The 17,858-nt window shown below is 41.5% G+C and overlaps 1 protein-coding gene across 4 annotated transcripts in view; it reads left to right on the forward strand.

The window, feature by feature from the left end:
* The window catches only part of ppp2r5cb (protein phosphatase 2, regulatory subunit B', gamma b), a 29,864-nt gene that overhangs the window by 2,240 nt on the left and 9,766 nt on the right, over positions 1-17,858 (forward strand). For 2 of the 4 annotated variants that reach the window (XM_071530233.1, XM_071530235.1), the window contains exons 1-7: positions 7,822-7,983; positions 12,446-12,645; positions 16,355-16,465; positions 16,598-16,690; positions 16,905-17,035; positions 17,165-17,224; positions 17,642-17,750. In XM_071530233.1, coding sequence (XP_071386334.1) covers positions 7,890-7,983; positions 12,446-12,645; positions 16,355-16,465; positions 16,598-16,690; positions 16,905-17,035; positions 17,165-17,224; positions 17,642-17,750 — 798 coding nt within the window. In that variant the 5' untranslated portion in view covers positions 7,822-7,889. Of the gene's footprint in view, positions 1-1,008; positions 1,175-7,821; positions 7,984-12,445; positions 12,646-16,354; positions 16,466-16,597; positions 16,691-16,904; positions 17,036-17,164; positions 17,225-17,641; positions 17,751-17,858 lie in introns of those variants that run through there. The other 2 variants (XM_071530231.1, XM_071530232.1) reach the window with 2 other exon arrangements.

A 17,858-nucleotide genomic window follows, 5' to 3' on the forward strand; every position in this document is an offset into this window, starting at 1 on the left:
GCAAGCTGTTGCTGTATTACCCCCTCTAAGCCCCTCCTTCAGTCTCAGACTCTTCTGGCTACCAGAACTGTCAGCTTTTAGATGTCAGACTCAGGAATGAGAGACAACAGAAATATCTTATTATAGCTTTTAATTCTATTGGTTTGCAGTAAAATGGTACAGAGAATGTCATATCTGTGTCAGTCTGAGGAGAAGTTGATAGCAGCTGGCTTGGGCAGGAGAGAAGTCCTTATGTTGCATCACATGAATGTGTAATCTAGCCCAGAACGTGGGCCAGCTCAGCTTGATTTCCCACATTACTCGACAGCTTGCTAAGATGGCCCAACTCCTAAACCCCTGTCTCGTAGTGCTGCAGACAGTGGCCAACTTTAGCTGGGTTTTAAGTGAATTTGATAAATCCCCTGTGACCCAGGCTGACGCAACTCCACAGCTGCGTCTGTTGAAGTGAGCCCTGTGTTGTCAGGTGCGTGTTGATGAATGGATCCCAGCAGGCAGGTGGGACCAGCTGTGAGAAACTTCCCACATTCACTAGATTCCACATCAAGACAATATCCAACCTCTGTGGGATTTTGGATCAGTGGATCCAGGGATAAGCTAGGTTTTGTCAAGTCTTATGCTCCACAGCTGGGTGCCTTGGTAGTGGGATAATGAATCTTGATAGATGGCTTTGCTGGGATCTTCCAGACAATCTTAGGGTGTTAATTAAACCCCGAGCTGTATCTTTCTCTACCTTCAGTTAATGTGAGTTATGACTTTAGTTGCATCATTATGCCATAGGTTGCCCCGGGGACTAAAAGTTAACTTCTCTGGTTATGTACCCATCTGAAGTCTGGCAGTTATACTGTTTGTCTTAAACTGGCTGCATCTACCTAAATTTATCAGATCTGTAAAGAGGTAATAGAGGAAGGTTCTCACACTCACTGATTGCTTTTTGTCATTCACTCTTTGTGCACCAGTCTAGACCTCTTGAGCCTGTGTCACTAATGTTGGCTCACTCTCTTCTCTCAGCAGGGCTCCAACAGGAAGGCCAGCAATAGCATTCCTCCTACCACTCAACTGCTAAAGGGGAAGCAGTCAGGTACCCAGACACCTGTCAAAAAGGACAAGAGGCAGAGCTCCTCTCGCTTCAGCTTGAGCAACAACAGGGAGCTGCAAAAGCTACCGGCTTTCAAAGGTATTTACCTGCTCAAGTTGACAACCTTACTTCACCTAATCACGTAATGACCCAGCCAGTGCTCTAGACTGAGGTCTCAGCGCATACTGTCGCATACACTTGGGAGTGTGTTTGTAAAATTGGATAAGGATACGCACCAGAGCATTCAAAGACTTTTAGTACAGCTTTGGTGGTAAAGTTGCTACGTTGGCAGGTTTTGCACGTGGATGAAGCATTGTAGATACTATAAGATCATAAAACCTTTTTATATGCAAAAATAATGCATTGAAAACCATTTTGAAGCCTGAATAATATAATCTTTATTTATATAGCACTTTTGAAAACAAAGTGCTTCACAGTCACGAGAGATAACAAACTGTGTATGCAAGACTCTTGGAACTCATCCAGAAGCCCTTTAAAAGTTTTCCTTTAAGCAGCCAGAAAAAACCCAAATAGGCTGCTTAAGTGTTTAATGTGTAGGGAAATCCCTATAATTGACACAGATAAATGCAAACACGACAGACATGCATATGTACAAGCACACACTCAGTCATTCACTCACTCTGTCCGCGTCTGAACATCCCCTGCTGCATCACCCTCAGTATAACACCGAGCTGGCGGTGGCATTACGCAAGACATGGAAACAAACAGAGGACATACATGGCATGGACTTTGCGCTGGATTTAACCCAAGCGTCTATATTTAGGGGTAATCCAGAGATAAGGCTTTAATGCCATGGTCCTTGCGTTTCAGGATGTTGCCCGTGCCCAGATAAGCAGTGTCTGGCAGTTATACTACTATTCCCTCTCTCTCTCATCTTCCTCTCTCTACATGTGCCAGAAAAATCTGGCAGATGTATGTAGATATACAATGAAACCCAGTACCAGCATAGCACTAGATGGAAAAGCAAGGAGCAACACTGTCGCCATGCTAATGGGAGTAGGATTTATACACAGAACAGCGCTTTCCCGTTCTTTTTTCCAGCAATTCATCAAATTCATTCAAATCATCTTGGATTACCCAAAACAAACAAATATAACTGAATTACAGTTCAATAATTACATTTATAGCAGTATCAATGTCCAAATAACATGCAGTTTTAAACTTTAACTGGCGTTGGAACTGATAATGGAAATGAGATGATTGAAAGGAAGAGAGTCAATAACTTGATGGAGTGCAATAAATGTTCCCTCATCATCAGTCCAAAATACAAAGTTCTTATAGAAGCATAAGATGCTTCCTCAAAATGTATGCAAGACAAATCAGACAACCCCATTTCTCCCTTTGGAGGATTAGGGTAATGGGACAAATTTGAGCCACTATCTGTGACTTCAGGAGAGAGCCGCTGTGGTGTTAATGTGTGCCACTTGTTCGCCATTCAGTCTCCTCTAAGATTAGACTTAATGGACACATAAAGGAGTTGTTCCTACAGTGATGTTTACCTGTACATACTTTAGCTTGGCTCTTATATTGAGTCAAGAAACTAAATAATCATAACTTAATTTCTGATAAACACTTCAGTTCCCACACCCCAATGAGAACTTTGATAACATTCTCCAAACATTGTCCCACAGTGGCCCAGTGGATGTTATCAGGTAGTCCTGTCCAAACAGGCGCCTCGCAAGGCCTGTCTTCATTCCAGGCATGCTCACCACCTCCTGATGGGAACACTTGTCCATGAGCCTTTCCTGGAGAGTTACAAGGTTGAGGCTAGACCGAAAACCCTGACCACAAGTAGGCCTTCCCCTTGAACACACCCCCAAATCTAATGCTCTTGTTGTGACTCCAGTGTAGATTTGAACTACCCTAGTTTAGTCATTTCGTAAGTTATAATGCTTCCTCAGGTAAGATGCTGACCTGATTCTTATGTTTGTGTTTATAGGCTAAGAGTGTTTGGTTTTGGTTAGGTCAGAAATTTGTGCATTTTGGAGAAATGGAGACAGTATGTGTGCTGGAGATATTTTTAACTGCAGCAAGTAAACAGGGAGACAAATCTACTGTTTTGAGGAAAAAACATCCCAGGCAGCGCTTCAGACAGGTGCCAGTTTATTTTATTTTGGTCTCATTGAAGTGCAGACGTACTTGCCAAAAGGCACAGCACAACAGTTGTTGCCTCTATATGTATGTGTTCCCTTTCAAACGAGGAGCCGTTCCTGCATGGAAGTAAACTGTCCCACAGGGTTTGTCTCCACCTGCTGGTGAAAGTGTGGATTCTTTAACTGAGTCATGTTGACTAACTGGGACAAACATTTTTCTGTAAAGAGACTAATGTGATGTAACCTGTCCCTGATCTTTAAGCCATGCATAACAAACAAAACCAATTGAAACTGATTCTATGTATTGTGTGTAATTGTTGGAATTTCCTTGCTGGTTTGTGCCATTACAATCATTTAAACTGTATATTATGTGCATTATTGCCTAATATTTGTCCATACAAGTTTAATATTTTAAATAGCTAATAGCTAAGCTATGCTACAGGATTTTGGAACATTTTATTGTTACATTATTCTCTTGAAGAAGATCAGTTTGTGAAGGCTTTGGATACAGAAGGTTCTCAGGAACAGGGTTCCATTGTATATCTATTACAAGTCTCTTTTACACTTTTAGGATTTCATTATGATTTAATTAATTTGTTATTTACTCATAGCTGGATAGACCTACCACAGCCATCAACCAGTCGGAGGGCTGGGTCAAAGCTGCCCGTTTTTTAAAGGTTCATAACGATTTCTTTCATGTTGTTTGCAGCCCACTCATTTATAGTCAGTGAAGGGTTTAACAGCCTGTTCTTATTGATGTTTATTTGAATGTTACCGTTAATTGTGCAGCCAGTAAAATAATGGCCAACCTCAGTCACTGAGCTGCCTTGGCCTGCTGCTCTCACTCAGGAGGAGGATGTGAACCTGTGGCAGCGAGAATGCTGCTCCATTTCCCACAATCTCCTACATTAGATTTCCAATAACTGCTAAGGGAGCTCTCACAATTGTGCCCACTGACAGACATGATCTGTCTGGTTTCCAGTCCTGTATCTGAGTTTCTGGATAGTTTACAGTGAAGTGAAGGCAGTGGTTGGTATAAATCTGTGTCCCTGCTTCCTTGCAGATTTTGGGCAGCATCGTTGATAAATAATTCAGGCCCATGGGCTCGTTTGTGTACCTGTAGGAAACACAAAACACTTCAGCTGATATAGCCTAGATTGGTGCAAGCCCATTTATCACATAAAAACCTCAGATACTGGACTATACTTATCTCACATTTTCACCTTGCTTCACTCTCCTCCTTGGGTGAAGATAGAAGAGTGGAACATCGGGAGGCAGCAGGGACAGATATTTCTCGAGGGAAGCATCAGGGCAGAGTGGGTCTCCTGGTTCCCCATGCTTGCTACCTCTTCGGTCTACCTTGTTCTACTCTTGTGGATCTTTAGGATTTTTTTGTCTTCATTGTACACCATCATTGCATATTTGTTGCCATTCTCATCCTTAAGGATGACAAATAGCTGGGCTGCAGCCAACAATTCCTCTCGTTACCTCTCCTCTCTAAATGTAGCTGCATGTCGAACCAAACTTGTGCAATTCTCTGGTGTGTCTGGATCCAGAGGCTGCTCGATTGCAATCAAGGCTTCATAGTGGCTTGTATGGGCCAGTCCTCTTTCTTATTGTTTTCACAATGGCCACAAACACATTATTGCTTGTCATAAATCCTCAAATGTCTGTTGGTTGCCCAATAGATTAAAATCTATCTGTTAATAAGCTTATCCATCTTTTGTTGCTGGCCTGCAATAGCTATAACCAATGTTGCTGGTAAACTATCGAGCTGGCTACAATGTTGCCGTTTTTTTTATCATAGGCTAGCTAACTACAATGTTGACATTTGTTCTGTTAGACCTATATATACAGCAGAGTAATATGGAATGGGGAATAGGCCGTTGCCATGGTAAGCATGGCATAAGCTATAGGATATATACTGTATTGACTAGATCAGATGGCTGGATCAAAGCTACCCATTTTATAATAGCCAAATAAAGGATATGTCTATGAAATTGATCTAGGATACAGATAAAGTTGTTTCTATCTTTGGAAGCCCCTTAATGGGAAATTAAGTTCAGCTGCTCTTAAAAGGGCTTGTGTCCTGAACCGTTTTGATAGCCCTGTTTCTCTAAATAGACTTGAGCTCTAAGCACTTATTACAGAGGACCATAGCATTGTGATGGAGGGATCAGCAGACCCATAAATGAACCACTCAACTATTTATATTTAGGCTGACCTACTGCTATCAACACTGAATCCTCAGAAAGCTGTGCTAAAACACAAACCAAACAAGCTCTCCATCCTGTCCAGGACAGACTCATGATACCTCACAAGTTCGCTCCCTTTCCTCTGCTGAGAATAGCATGGACACAGTAAAACGCTCAAGCCTGGTGGCTGCATGGGCCAAATGAGCATTTAGAGGGTAATTGTAACAAGTGGGTGTGTTTGGTGTTGCCTAGTCAGAACAACAGATCTTCTGATGGGAGCTTGCCTCATGACTAGAGAAGGGAGAGGGGCGAGAAAGAGCCCTTTATTCACTCAGACTAGATCTCCCATCTTCACAATCGGTCAGCCACTTTACTTTTTATGTAGCATAAAGACAAAGGATTTGTCTTTGGAATCCCATGTAGCATTTTAAAGAACAGTGGCTTCAACAACATTGGTTATGTTGTCTTTTTATGATTAGCAAGAGGAATTTAAACAAGAGGCCAGGGATGCATTTCTACCCCTGAATATGTACGGTATATTGTGACTAGACAGTTTTGGATGTCTTAGGTTGTACCAAATGGACATCTACTGCACTGCTAAATAAGGTCCAACCATCACAGGATTTTGGAGTCTAATACCAATAATTAGGGAGAAAAATTAACCATATCTGCCGATTTTAAAATATCCTTCAAATGTGATTCTAAAAAGGTAATTCACACAGGTCACACTGACCACGAAAATTGATTAACAGCGTTAGGCAGTAGTGGGTTTAAGTCTGTTGTGAGTTATTAAAGGGGGGCGGGGACACTGGAATCCACTGATGAGCCTTCTTGCGGTACCGTGGGCCTAATTCAACGAAACATCGGTGAAGGAAGGTGCCGTTTGATAACCCCAATGACTTGCCCATACTCAATCACACACTCCTGAAGGCTAGAGTATGTAGCTGCTGAATGTTGCTGCCTGTCTTATGGTCCTGTATATTAATGACAGTATAGCCTCAATGGTATTCATTTGCATGGTAGTATATCATTCTGTTAAACTCTGAATTGGGCCTTTATATGAATGCTCACCTTGGATTATGGCACAAAGGATAGTAACATATCCTGTTTATTGACCAATCATAATAGACATTAACATTCAAATGGCAATCTGAAAAACACTTTATGCGCTGTTTTTTTGTGTTTTGGAATGGAGAATTGTTCTTTTTATCTATTAGCATTAGAAAGGACTTGCAATGTTAAGGAATGGTTTTATGAGATGGGCAGCAGTAATGAATTTCAATGGATCTAATTTGCAGCTTTATCTTTTTAGATGTGTAGAAATTGTACTAATAACTCATGCCTATCACATACTAAAGATTAGCTTGTATCTTACCAAAACTTTGAAAGCTTGGAAGGAAAAACTAAGTACAGTAGAATCATACCACTGAGATTACACAGTTGCCTTTTTGAAGGTCTCATTTAATTACATGTAGCTTGGTGAGTATCTTTCTCTTGCATGCAACTGTCTGCATCAGGGTAAATGTGCTCTTTGCCTTGCTCATGTTCAACAGTGCAGGGTTTTGTATTCAATGCTGCTGAGGCAGACAGAGAGCGTTGCTCATTGCATTGGCACATCCTGTGTTGCTCACATAGAGACTTCCTGCCTTCCTGTTGCTCTGTCACATACACCTGGGCTTGGGCTGTGCTCCTGAAGAGCCATCTGTCAGGCCAATAAACACACACACACACACACACACACACACACACAGGGTCACAGGAGGAATACAGACTGTTATTTGACAAGCACTGTTACCTGGTCTCATGTCTTGGACAAACCTCAGTTATTTGTTGAGGTCTAGTTTGCAGGTTATACATTGTAGCTGTTAATGTATTATGTGACCAACACCACTTAAGTTGGCCTATGTCTTGCATGCCTGCAGCTTGTGGTTTTATTTTTTCCATCTATGGAACTTTTTATATTGGACTTGAGTATTGTAATTTGTTCCCTCAACTGTGGTATTGTGGCTTGTTGTGGGTTGACCTGGGTGTGTGGCTGTGAGCGAGTGATGATTAGGAAAAGTGTCACTATTGCATTTGATGTAGCCTACAAAGTATTTGATGTAGCCTACATGTTATATAGGTTTTTTTTCTGGCCTTGTCGTAGTATTTGTTTAAATTTCAGGAGAGTCTAAACTGATGTCAGATCTGTAGAGTTTGGCATGCTCTAAACTCTGACAGTGTCAGCCGCTCATGCTCCAATCACAGTAAAAGTCCCACCCCTCCCCCCTCAGCCCACCAGCCAATCCCTTCCCTCATGTTTATTTATTCTGACAGCCAGCCCATGTGATCGTAGCCAGCCAACCAGACAGCTTCTGTCAGGGATGACATCACTAACTAGCTGGTTCCCTCCAGCAGCAGGGGAGCTTCATTTTCTGCTCCGAGTGTTTGTGCTAAAATGGAGGCTGGCTCCTCGCCTTAGCCTGGGCTGCCCTCTGCTCTCCTCACTCCTGCCTCAGCTCACTGATGTTGGCATGTACTAGAGCTGCCAGCGGGATGGTTCTGGATGCACCAAGCTCCAATGGGCCTTTCCAGCCTGTGGCCCTCATGCATTTTAGAGGTGAGAATAAGAGATCTGCCTCCTTTGCTGCTCTGTCTGTGTGTGTCGAGGGGAGGTGGGTAAGAATGTTGTTGCCATTTAGCAACTGTAGCTGCTAAATGGGATTTTGTAGAGGAAAATATTTGTGTCAGATTACTTTTTTAGACGTTATTAAGAGAGATTGAGAGTGTTTATCCTCTTTGTCTTGGTGGCATGTGTATCTTTGGAGGAGGAAGCGGGGGATTGTGTTAGTATGTCAACGAGGAAGGCTTTTGCCAGTGCATTGCATAGCTTAGCTACAGCGAGGGAGGGAGAGTGAGAAGGAGGAGGGCTAGTTTTGAGTCTCCCATCCCCCACCAAGACTGCTGATGTCAAAGGATGTGAGGTCAGAGCCTGTTGTCAGTGGGTGTGTGTGTCTGTATTGTATATGTATGTGTGGTGTCACTTGACAGATCTATGCTATGTAAGTGGCAATGCTGGACTTGTTTTTCAGAGTAGGCCTTTAAATCACTGTTTAGTCAGAGAAGCCTGAACCCACAGTAAATATTTCGAGTGTATTGAGTTCAGCACGGAAAACCGAAACAAATATTGAATGAATGTGTGCACTGCTTCTGTGAATGAATGTTCCAGTAGGACAAAACATGGCAGGTGTTTGTCACTCTCCCTGTAATCATGTCTTCTCCAAAAACACCTGTGGCAATACACTGGCAACCATTTAAATATGGAGCCTATCCCATAAAAGTTTGCAGCACACACTTTGACTATTGCCACAAGCACCGAGTTTTTTGTTTTTCTGTGGTGACTTGCGTGGGTGCAAAAATGGCCTCATGTAGGCCTTCAACTCAATATGAGGGTTTTGAAGAAGATGAAAAGCCTGAACGTAACTATAGCAAATATTGGCATATCGCAGACTGCCCAAATTTGTATTGATTGACCTATGTCTGCATTGGGGCAGACTATGGATTTGCCCCATCTACTACCAGCTTGGTACATATTCTTCCCCAGAGGTCAATGGGATGCCAGATCTATGCCTGAAAGCAATTTGTGTCCATAGCCGGTTTCCCGACTACAAGCTGGAGCCTGTAGGCGAGTAAAGGTTATGGGCCCAGCCATGCAGCGAGGCCTGTGTGTGAAGTCTGCAGTTGCACAGCATGTCCCTTAATATTTTAGGCCTGTTCAGAAACCCTAGTGCTGTTGTGTAACAGGAGCAGGCTTGAGGTAGACCTCTTGGCACACGGGTAGATGAGATGAGACAGTCATGGTGAAAGGGTGGACACATGCTTCAACTCGTTAGTAACAGGCATGTGCCAGAGAGGGAACACAGAGGGCAGCGGTACAATAGAAGACGCATAAAGTGGTAGCAGGTTTTCTCCCAGAAAAGTTGGCCCGGTGGCAACTGCCCTACACAGTTGAAAATGACAGCTTGATGGCAGTAAGACAGAATCAAAAAATACTCCATTGTGTCCTAAATTATGGTTCTCCATTTGATGTGGCAGCCAAAGCCTAGTGGGGAAGCAAATTAACCCAGGTGGCACGCTTGGCCTGTAATGCACTCGGGTAAACCCTGTTTGTGGGTTAGTAGTTGGATGGATGGAGTGAATATGATGTTACTACAAAGCCACTGACAGGCTTGTCAGAATGCTTCAGTGTGCCTGAATGTTGGCTTAGAAATGCTTAGCACTGAATATGGTTGACTCCTCCCAGTTCCAAGGCACCATACTGAACAAGTAAGCTGCTCCTAAGTACCTAGCATTTTTACTTTCAATATTCAAAAGAGGCCTGCACAGTAAATAAATAAATGAATGAATAATTAGAAGTTGCAATATTCGCTGTTGCAGTTTCCTCATTGCAAGAGGCTGCAGTTTGAGGATAGTGTGTTCCAGGCATCTTCCTAAGCAAGGTATTCTGGTGTTTTGCCTAATCCCTGGTCTATCAACCAATTTTCATGTCAGCTCAATGTTTTGGAAACATCCATCATTGGACACAAGGCCCCTTCATATGGATGTTAACTGAACATTGGTGATGACATTGGCAGTGATGAGTGTTTCACCATCTTTGTGTAGTAGATTGCCAACTGCCAGCACCATTTTTACATTCAAGTTGGCCACTTTAGAACATTGTTTTATACAGTTGTACCCAAGTACTGCTGGTAGTGGCTGCTAGTGCAGGTTTGTTTAAACGAAACAAGTGTGTGTCGCACAACCCACTTTTTTGTCATCACAAAATGTGATACAAAAAAGCGGAATACCCTGAATACCCCTAGGAAAAGTACAACGATCTTCATTCTTGTAGTTCTCTTGGATTGGAGTTCACCTTATTGTGCTATTCAATAGGCCTAGACTGCAGATTCATATTTTAGTCACTGACTGTAGTTGCTGTCATAACAGCTTGAAATATGCTCATTTTTCTGTGCTCACAACTAGCCACTGTTGAGTCTATATATTTTTATGTGAGGTGAGGGAAATTTGACTTGTGGTACCCAGTCCACTCCTGGTTTGATTCAGTGTCAGTACTATTTCCTGCTGTGGTTTAAAAATTGCTTCTTATTGTGATACCTAAATCAATCTTATATTGGGGCTGTGTCTACTGTAGTCAGCCTATTTTTGTTTGGGGTGAGTATCAAGGCCAATTGCTGAATTGTCAATGTCTTTTCTAGAATCGGGGCCAGTTTACCAGCCTAGGGAAAGTGTCCACCAACCAGCACGTGTTGTGTTAAAAGGCTGCTGCTAGCTGTGTGTGTCAGATTAGATTTGAGGTTTTGTATTGTGGGAACAGCTTGCAGTGTCTTCTGGGAATTTGTTGTTACAGTGATAAAGTTGTGCTGCAGGCCCTACTTGTTGCATATCTAAACCTTTCCCACTGTCTTAATGCTTTTCAGCTCATTTTTTGCAAGAATAATAATAGGCTGCTTACTATCTTTTAGGTTTCACTTGGATTTTGAATTGAATGTTGTTCTGAAGAAAAAGAGTTTGCTAATTGATCTGGGTTGTTTTCTAATGACTCCCAGATTGGCTTTTCACAGTTAGTCCGTTTCATGTCTGTCAGTAAGGCTGACACGACTCTTAGCCACAGTTGATGGGATCAGCAAATCAGCAGGATACGATTCAAACTGACCTTAGTATCCACTATAACGGCAGCAGCAGCCTGCATGCATCTCTATTAGCAGTGGTCACCCCCCCGGTCCAAAGTCCTATCCCTGGCAGTGGTCACCATGGTGATGTACACATGCAGATTGTTCATGGTGAGAGTAGACTGACTCAGAAACCATAGACTGCGAAGAAGGCATAAAACCTACCTACAGTGGCTTTAATTTGTATAAGTTGACATTTTGTTTGAATTCAGCAAAAGTAATCCCCATATTGAGTGAACATAAATGAGTAATATAATATGTCAGAATCTCAGCAATATTGATAGCGCCATTACTCTGCTATTTGGTTTCAGGGTAAATTTTGTGGCTTGGGCATCTGACCAATTGAAGCAAATTCTTTGAGCAGGAGAGCTTCGCTTTGTGTTGTCAGTCAGCTGTGTACCAATTCAGCAGGGAGGGGAAAGGGGCGTTAAGTGTGTTCGTCTTCCTGTTTTCCTTCATACCTTAAGAGTCAAAGCTCCAGGCTTTCACATCCAGGCACTTGGTAGGTTAGATATGGAAAGAGTATAAAGCATAGATTCATACTAATAACCAAAACCGTAGTGTAAAAAAATGATTGCAAAATCTAAGCAGCATTGTTTTTCCTTCAGTGAAAGTGAGCTTTCCAGTTCCAGCACTGTCATCTCTACAGACTGTAGCCTATAATAATGAAACGAGTGAGAATGTTTTGACTGCTTTGTAATAATCATTGATTTGTTTGAGGCTGCTGTTGTGTGGTTGTTAATGCATGCACGTAGGCACAGAATTATGGCTGGCTCATTGGCAATGATGAGTGTGCAATGGCTATAATAAGTTGTAATGATTCTTGAAAAGTTAATGGTTATAGACAGACAGGTGTGCCACCATATTCCTGGAAGCCAATTTAGAACATTTACATTTTAATTTATCTAGTGGTGACAGTCTTGGAACGAGTGAATTAGTGATATATGAAATCTTTGATGTAAGTCACTACATGTTGACTAATGAACTACATCATTGCAAGTGTAACAGATTAACATTGACAAACATTGCAGTGCAGTGTCCAGTGCTAGTGAACATGTATTTTCCTACATATTAAGCTTAAACCCCACACCTCCCTCCCCCTGCACACACACACTAGTATAACAAGAGAGATGTTGGTCTGTGACTGCTCTGTTAGTGTGAGAGACAGATTTCTGATACAGCGTCTGTAGACACACCTCATTGGTGTTCTCTCTGGTGTTAAATAGGATTAGCAATCTGTCTTGTAAAGAACATTAGGGAACTTTGTCTGTTCTCCTTTGAAGCCGAAGCAAAATCTTCACACACGATGACTGACTCCTTATCTCCTGCCTTCCCTCCCTTTCTGTCTTGTAGATGTTCCGCCTGCAGAGCAGGAGAAGCTGTTCATCCAGAAGTTGCGGCAGTGCTGCGTCCTCTTCGATTTTGTTTCAGACCCACTGAGTGATCTGAAATGGAAGGAAGTGAAACGGGCGGCGCTGAGTGAGATGGTGGAGTACATCACCCACAACAGGAATGTCATCACAGAGCCCATCTACCCAGAGGTGGTTCACATGGTCAGTACTGAAACAGAATGGCTTAGGGATGGATATTGTTTAGTATAGGGATGAGGTCAAAACTTGTTGAAGCCACACTTAAGTCAAATGGCATTAGTAACTGTTTCAGCCTGCATAGAGTACTAGATTGGTTGGGTTTACTGCATCATTGCAACTCATCAGAAATCAGAAATGTAGCTATGTTAAACTGTCTTTTGTAATTTCCCAAACGTCCTGGGATACATTGTATTGTCCTGTGTAGCACACTCCACCCATTTGGGTGGAGGATAGAACACACCATAAAAAGTGCCAAATTAACCACAGCCTGGTTGAAATATCACCTATTTAATCTTCTAATCTAAACATTTTCATGGGGTTATCCAATATTGAAATAAATTGGTAAATTTACAGCCACAGTCTTCCATTATGGGTAACATAGTATGCAGTGTTTGGTTAAAAACCAAACACTGCATAAATTGCAGCCTTTCTGGTTGTGTCAGATTGCCTCAGATCAGTGAATTAGGCAGTAGAAACAGGGTTTCTTACAGGAATGGTCACTTCTGTTAACCCTTGAGTTGCATGTTCATGAGTTGCCATCTCTCACAAAGGTTATGACCACAGAAGAGCCTTGTGACTCAATATATTGAATGCAACTGTAGCACTCCTCAATCCATTTGATATGCCATTAAGAGCTACAAAATGGTCTGCCATTTATAAACGCGTAGATCTACTTTTTTCATCTGGACTTTATTCTATTTCTGCACCATGGGAAGAGAAGCTACTGTGGTTGCCATTGGCAGGAGTACTTGCTGGTTATTTCAGACCCATTTATTCTTATTTTTTTGCTCCTGACTGAGTCATAGGAAACTCACATGAGCATCACTGACCTCAGTTTGAACCAAAGGATGTGTCACATAAACCTAACTCTACTGTTATCCTTTCAGTCTTTGGTAAGCCATTCTGTAGCTATTGCTCAAAATAAAGTCTGGCATGGCAGCCAATGTAATACAACTCTTACAGTTTCTGGAATGTTATTTTATTGGGCATTATTGGTCTAAAGTGATACATTTATTTATTTATTTGCTCCAGTGATCACTTAGTGGTGTTTGCAGAGTGTCGTCCCTTATGAGCTTGCTATAGATGGGAGCATCCGTAGCGACTACCTGTGCAGATCTGAACCCGTTCCTTTCTCTTGGGCTGTACTCAGTCACTGTCTGACTGCCATGAAACTGCTACTGTATCTTTATTTGATTGAAATGGGTTCCTCTGAGATCGTGGCCTGGATGTGTTATGGTGCCAGGTTCGCTTTCCCCAGCCAAATTAAAAAAGCCTTTGATCTTAATAAAAGCCCTGCCTCAATGCCACATGGTAAACTGCAGATGATCAAGGTGCAAATTTACCCCCATTCTCCTTGCTGTATTTGATCAATGCAGCAGAAAATGCAAGGGTGCTGCCAAATCAGCATGAAAATATACTCTTATTCCTGGCTGCCCCCTTCCCTTGCCCCCTTAACGACAAGGACACTTTGAAGTCCACTGATGGCTTTCATCATCAAAGTGTGGAGATTGACACGACAAACTCCTTTATAGCCATAAAGAGTGTATTCTTATGGTAAGGGCGTACACGTTATTTTATCACACAAGTCCTTGTTCTTTCAGAGCACGATTGATGCCACACTGTTCTAGCTCTAGCACAGCATTTTGGTCATTTGGTTTTCCATTACTCCCATTCTCGGGGGGGGGGGGGATGGCGGGATGGCAGGATGGCTTCTAGTAAGAATATAAACATGATCATGAGTGAGTCTGTCTTGACCTCTGGTGTACGGCACTCTGGAGAGAGTGTCTGAGTGTGCTCTCTGAAGAGTGAGAATACACTGAGAGGGAAGATGGATGGACTAAACTTGTTAATTGATCAGTGCCGCAAGAGAGGCAAATTCCAGCAAATCTTCTAACTTTGTTTCATTATTTTTCATGAAGATATGTGGCGTTTTCTCATTAACATTTTGATGGCAGATTTGGAAGATGTATTAAATGCAACTATGCAATGAAACTATTACTGAAACAATCAGTATCAACAATGTCCTGCCTCTTGATGCGTCATGGTACAAAATGGGGAGTTTTGGGTATGATTTCTGTGAGATCTTATCTTTTTTTGGTAGACTGCTGCTAAGTGATGCCTCAAAAGCAACAGTTGGGGACAATGAACTGCTGATAGACCAGTTCACAGAGGCTATAGAGTATTGCACCAGTGGCTATTTTAACATTTGCCCACGAACATTGTGGCTAGGAAAATTCATCTGTTGTGTTCACTATTTTATCTGTCAAATGGGTTTTTGGAATTCAGACAATGTTTTGTCAAAGTGGCAGGTGCAGTAGACAAACTTTCCAGCCAGTGCTAATGTTTACCTGCATTTGGCAATGGCAAGTGTTAATTTCCCACCTTGGATAAGTACAAGACAGTTTAACTGCAGTGTAGAGAAGGTGAGTCTAGGTTTGTTCGATACAGGGGGGGTGTTTGTGAATGCCACAATCACCTGTTGAGCATCCTGCAGGAATAGTGGGTAAATAGTTATTAACTCTATTAATACCTGCCTTTTTTATTTTTTCCTTTTGAAAATCCAAGTCAGGTTTCTACATAGGTGCTCTGCCTAGGATAGTGGCTATATCATATCCTGTGTATTGGTAAATATAACACTCACAGTCTGTTAGATAAGCTGGTTGGAAGGAGAAAAACAAAACTGCATTAAAGGAGGAAAACCGACAGACACAAGAATGCCTGTAAATGCCATTCTAAAAGGTCTTGACATTCTGTCATGCCCCTGCATGTGCTCCATGTCCTAGTTTGCAAAACTGGTTTACTTTACTGGTATTCAAATTTGTGACTAGAGCAGAAAGATCATCCAGGTAAATAACAGAGTGCTAATCTTCAAGGGTGGGATGATATGCCAGGCTCAAGATACTATACAGAGTTCAGAATAAAATATTTTTGCTATACCAAAATTAATGGTATACTTAATAGTGTTACTGACTTGAATTGTTACCCAGTGTAACTTTTATTTTTTAACTTATGATGCTTACTGTGAACATTTTGCCACCATGACATACTGTGATAATATGGCCTGTTAGGGAAAATGCCCCATTGTGAAATTCAAACTTGTCATGTCTATTGTCATATTCTATTGTGCTGTAGGCAATGTGTGAATCTTCTTTGCGCTGAGAATATCTGTCCTCGCTAGCCTGTTTTCACACTGAAAAGCTTTCTAAAAAGCAGTATTTAGAAACCAATTCAGTATCCACTAGAATCCATAAATTTGCAGCAGTCCCCTTTCATACACATCCCCTAGTTCTAATTTTGTTGCTTAGCAACACAAGAATTCCCAACTTAATTCCCTATCTAAAAAAAAAAATAGAAAATGGTAATTATATAGCCATTTTTCTTAGCAAAATTTAAAATGCTTTAAAATGTAAAGAAAGAAAAAAGCAACTTGATTGTTTGAATTTTTCACACATACGAGGCTATTGGATATCTCAGTTTGAGGAAAAATTTTATTTAAGCGAAGTCGTCATTATCCAGTGACTCCAAACTAATGGTTTTGTTCTGTAAAAGTAAGAGATTGGATCAGTAATTGATATCTGTATGGAGAGTGGTATCAGTGGACTCCTAGTCTTGAGTGTCTCTGGATCTTCAGTGGATTGTTGTGTTGACCTAGCTTTCTCTGTTTGTTCCCCAGTTTTCTGTGAATATGTTTAGGACATTGCCGCCATCGTCCAACCCCACAGGGGCAGAGTTTGACCCAGAGGAGGATGAGCCCACGCTAGAGGCTGCGTGGCCACATCTGCAGGTACACACACACACACACACACACACACACACACACACACACACCACCTTGGTTGCTCATTGTGAGTTGATGAAAATCAACCCATTCTTCTGTTCCTGTCCAGTGTTTAAGTCTCTGCCCTTCTTTCCGCAGCTCGTCTATGAATTCTTCCTTCGGTTCTTAGAGTCGCCGGACTTTCAACCAAATATAGCGAAGAAGTATATTGACCAGAGATTTGTTATGCAGGTGAGTGTTTAACAATGGGACTTTGTATGCAGTGTTATAAGTATATGTTTTTGACAGCAAGAGGGCAAATTATTAACATCAATGATGCTTGAGCATACTTTTCTCTTTTGATAGATCTTTGTATTTGAAATTATTAGAGTGCTCAGTTGAATTTGCTATCAGTGTCTCTGTTGTGAAGTGAGGTTTTTCTAATGTTTGTCTTTTTGGTGGCCAGCTGTTAGAACTTTTTGACAGTGAAGACCCCAGGGAAAGAGACTTTCTAAAGACCACTCTACATCGCATCTATGGAAAGTTCCTGGGTCTGCGAGCATACATCAGGAAACAGATTAATAACATATTTTATAGGTGAGTAGTGGTTGAGTTGGATGCATTAGTGACACTTGTTACACTAATGTGAACACTAATGGATTTTATTTTGATAAATGTATCACCTTGACATATCCTCATGTTTTTGGTGTGCTTGTTATTTTTCAGGTTCATTTATGAAACTGAACATCATAACGGAATAGCAGAATTACTGGAAATATTAGGCAGGTAAGGGAGGTGCACCAATACCACTTTTTTGCTGTTAATACTGAACACTAAACTTTAAAACATAGCACCTTTTTACAATTTTGCTTTTGCCTCATTGCCAATAATGGTTTTCAGTAGTAGAAAGAAGCACTTTCATATAGACACATGCAGCCTTTGTCTCCTGTCTCTGACACTTCCAGAGTCCAGTTGAGTCATAATCTTTGATTGCCAAAAATAACACTAATATTAGCATGGCTTCAATGGGTACTATCTTAAGCAGTGTAGTATTATTAATTTCTGTTGCCTGGGAGTAGGCAAAACTAAAAGAAAGCCAACAAATATCAGCTATTGGTTAAGAATTTTGTTTACACCCACCCTAAGGGCAGCTATAGCATTGTATTTCCCTTATGACCATCTCTTTCTCTTTGATCCTCGCAGCATAATCAATGGATTTGCATTACCATTGAAAGAGGAGCACAAGATATTCCTGTTGAAAGTTCTGCTGCCTTTACACAAAGTCAAGTCTCTTAGTGTCTATCACCCACAGGTGACAATTTTTTGCCATTCACTTTTGTGCAAGAACATTAAGTTTCTGTTGCTCTTCTAAGAAGAAAACCTTATTAAATTAGTGTTTTACATGCTGTGATTTTGTTCG

The sequence above is a fragment of the Centroberyx affinis genome, unplaced genomic scaffold, assembly GCF_046629955.1.
Source record: "Centroberyx affinis isolate AG114_WGS23_722 - 3 ecotype Tasmania unplaced genomic scaffold, CSIRO-AGI_Caff_v1 ptg001906l_1, whole genome shotgun sequence".
NCBI classification, from domain to species: Eukaryota; Metazoa; Chordata; class Actinopteri; order Beryciformes; family Berycidae; genus Centroberyx; species Centroberyx affinis.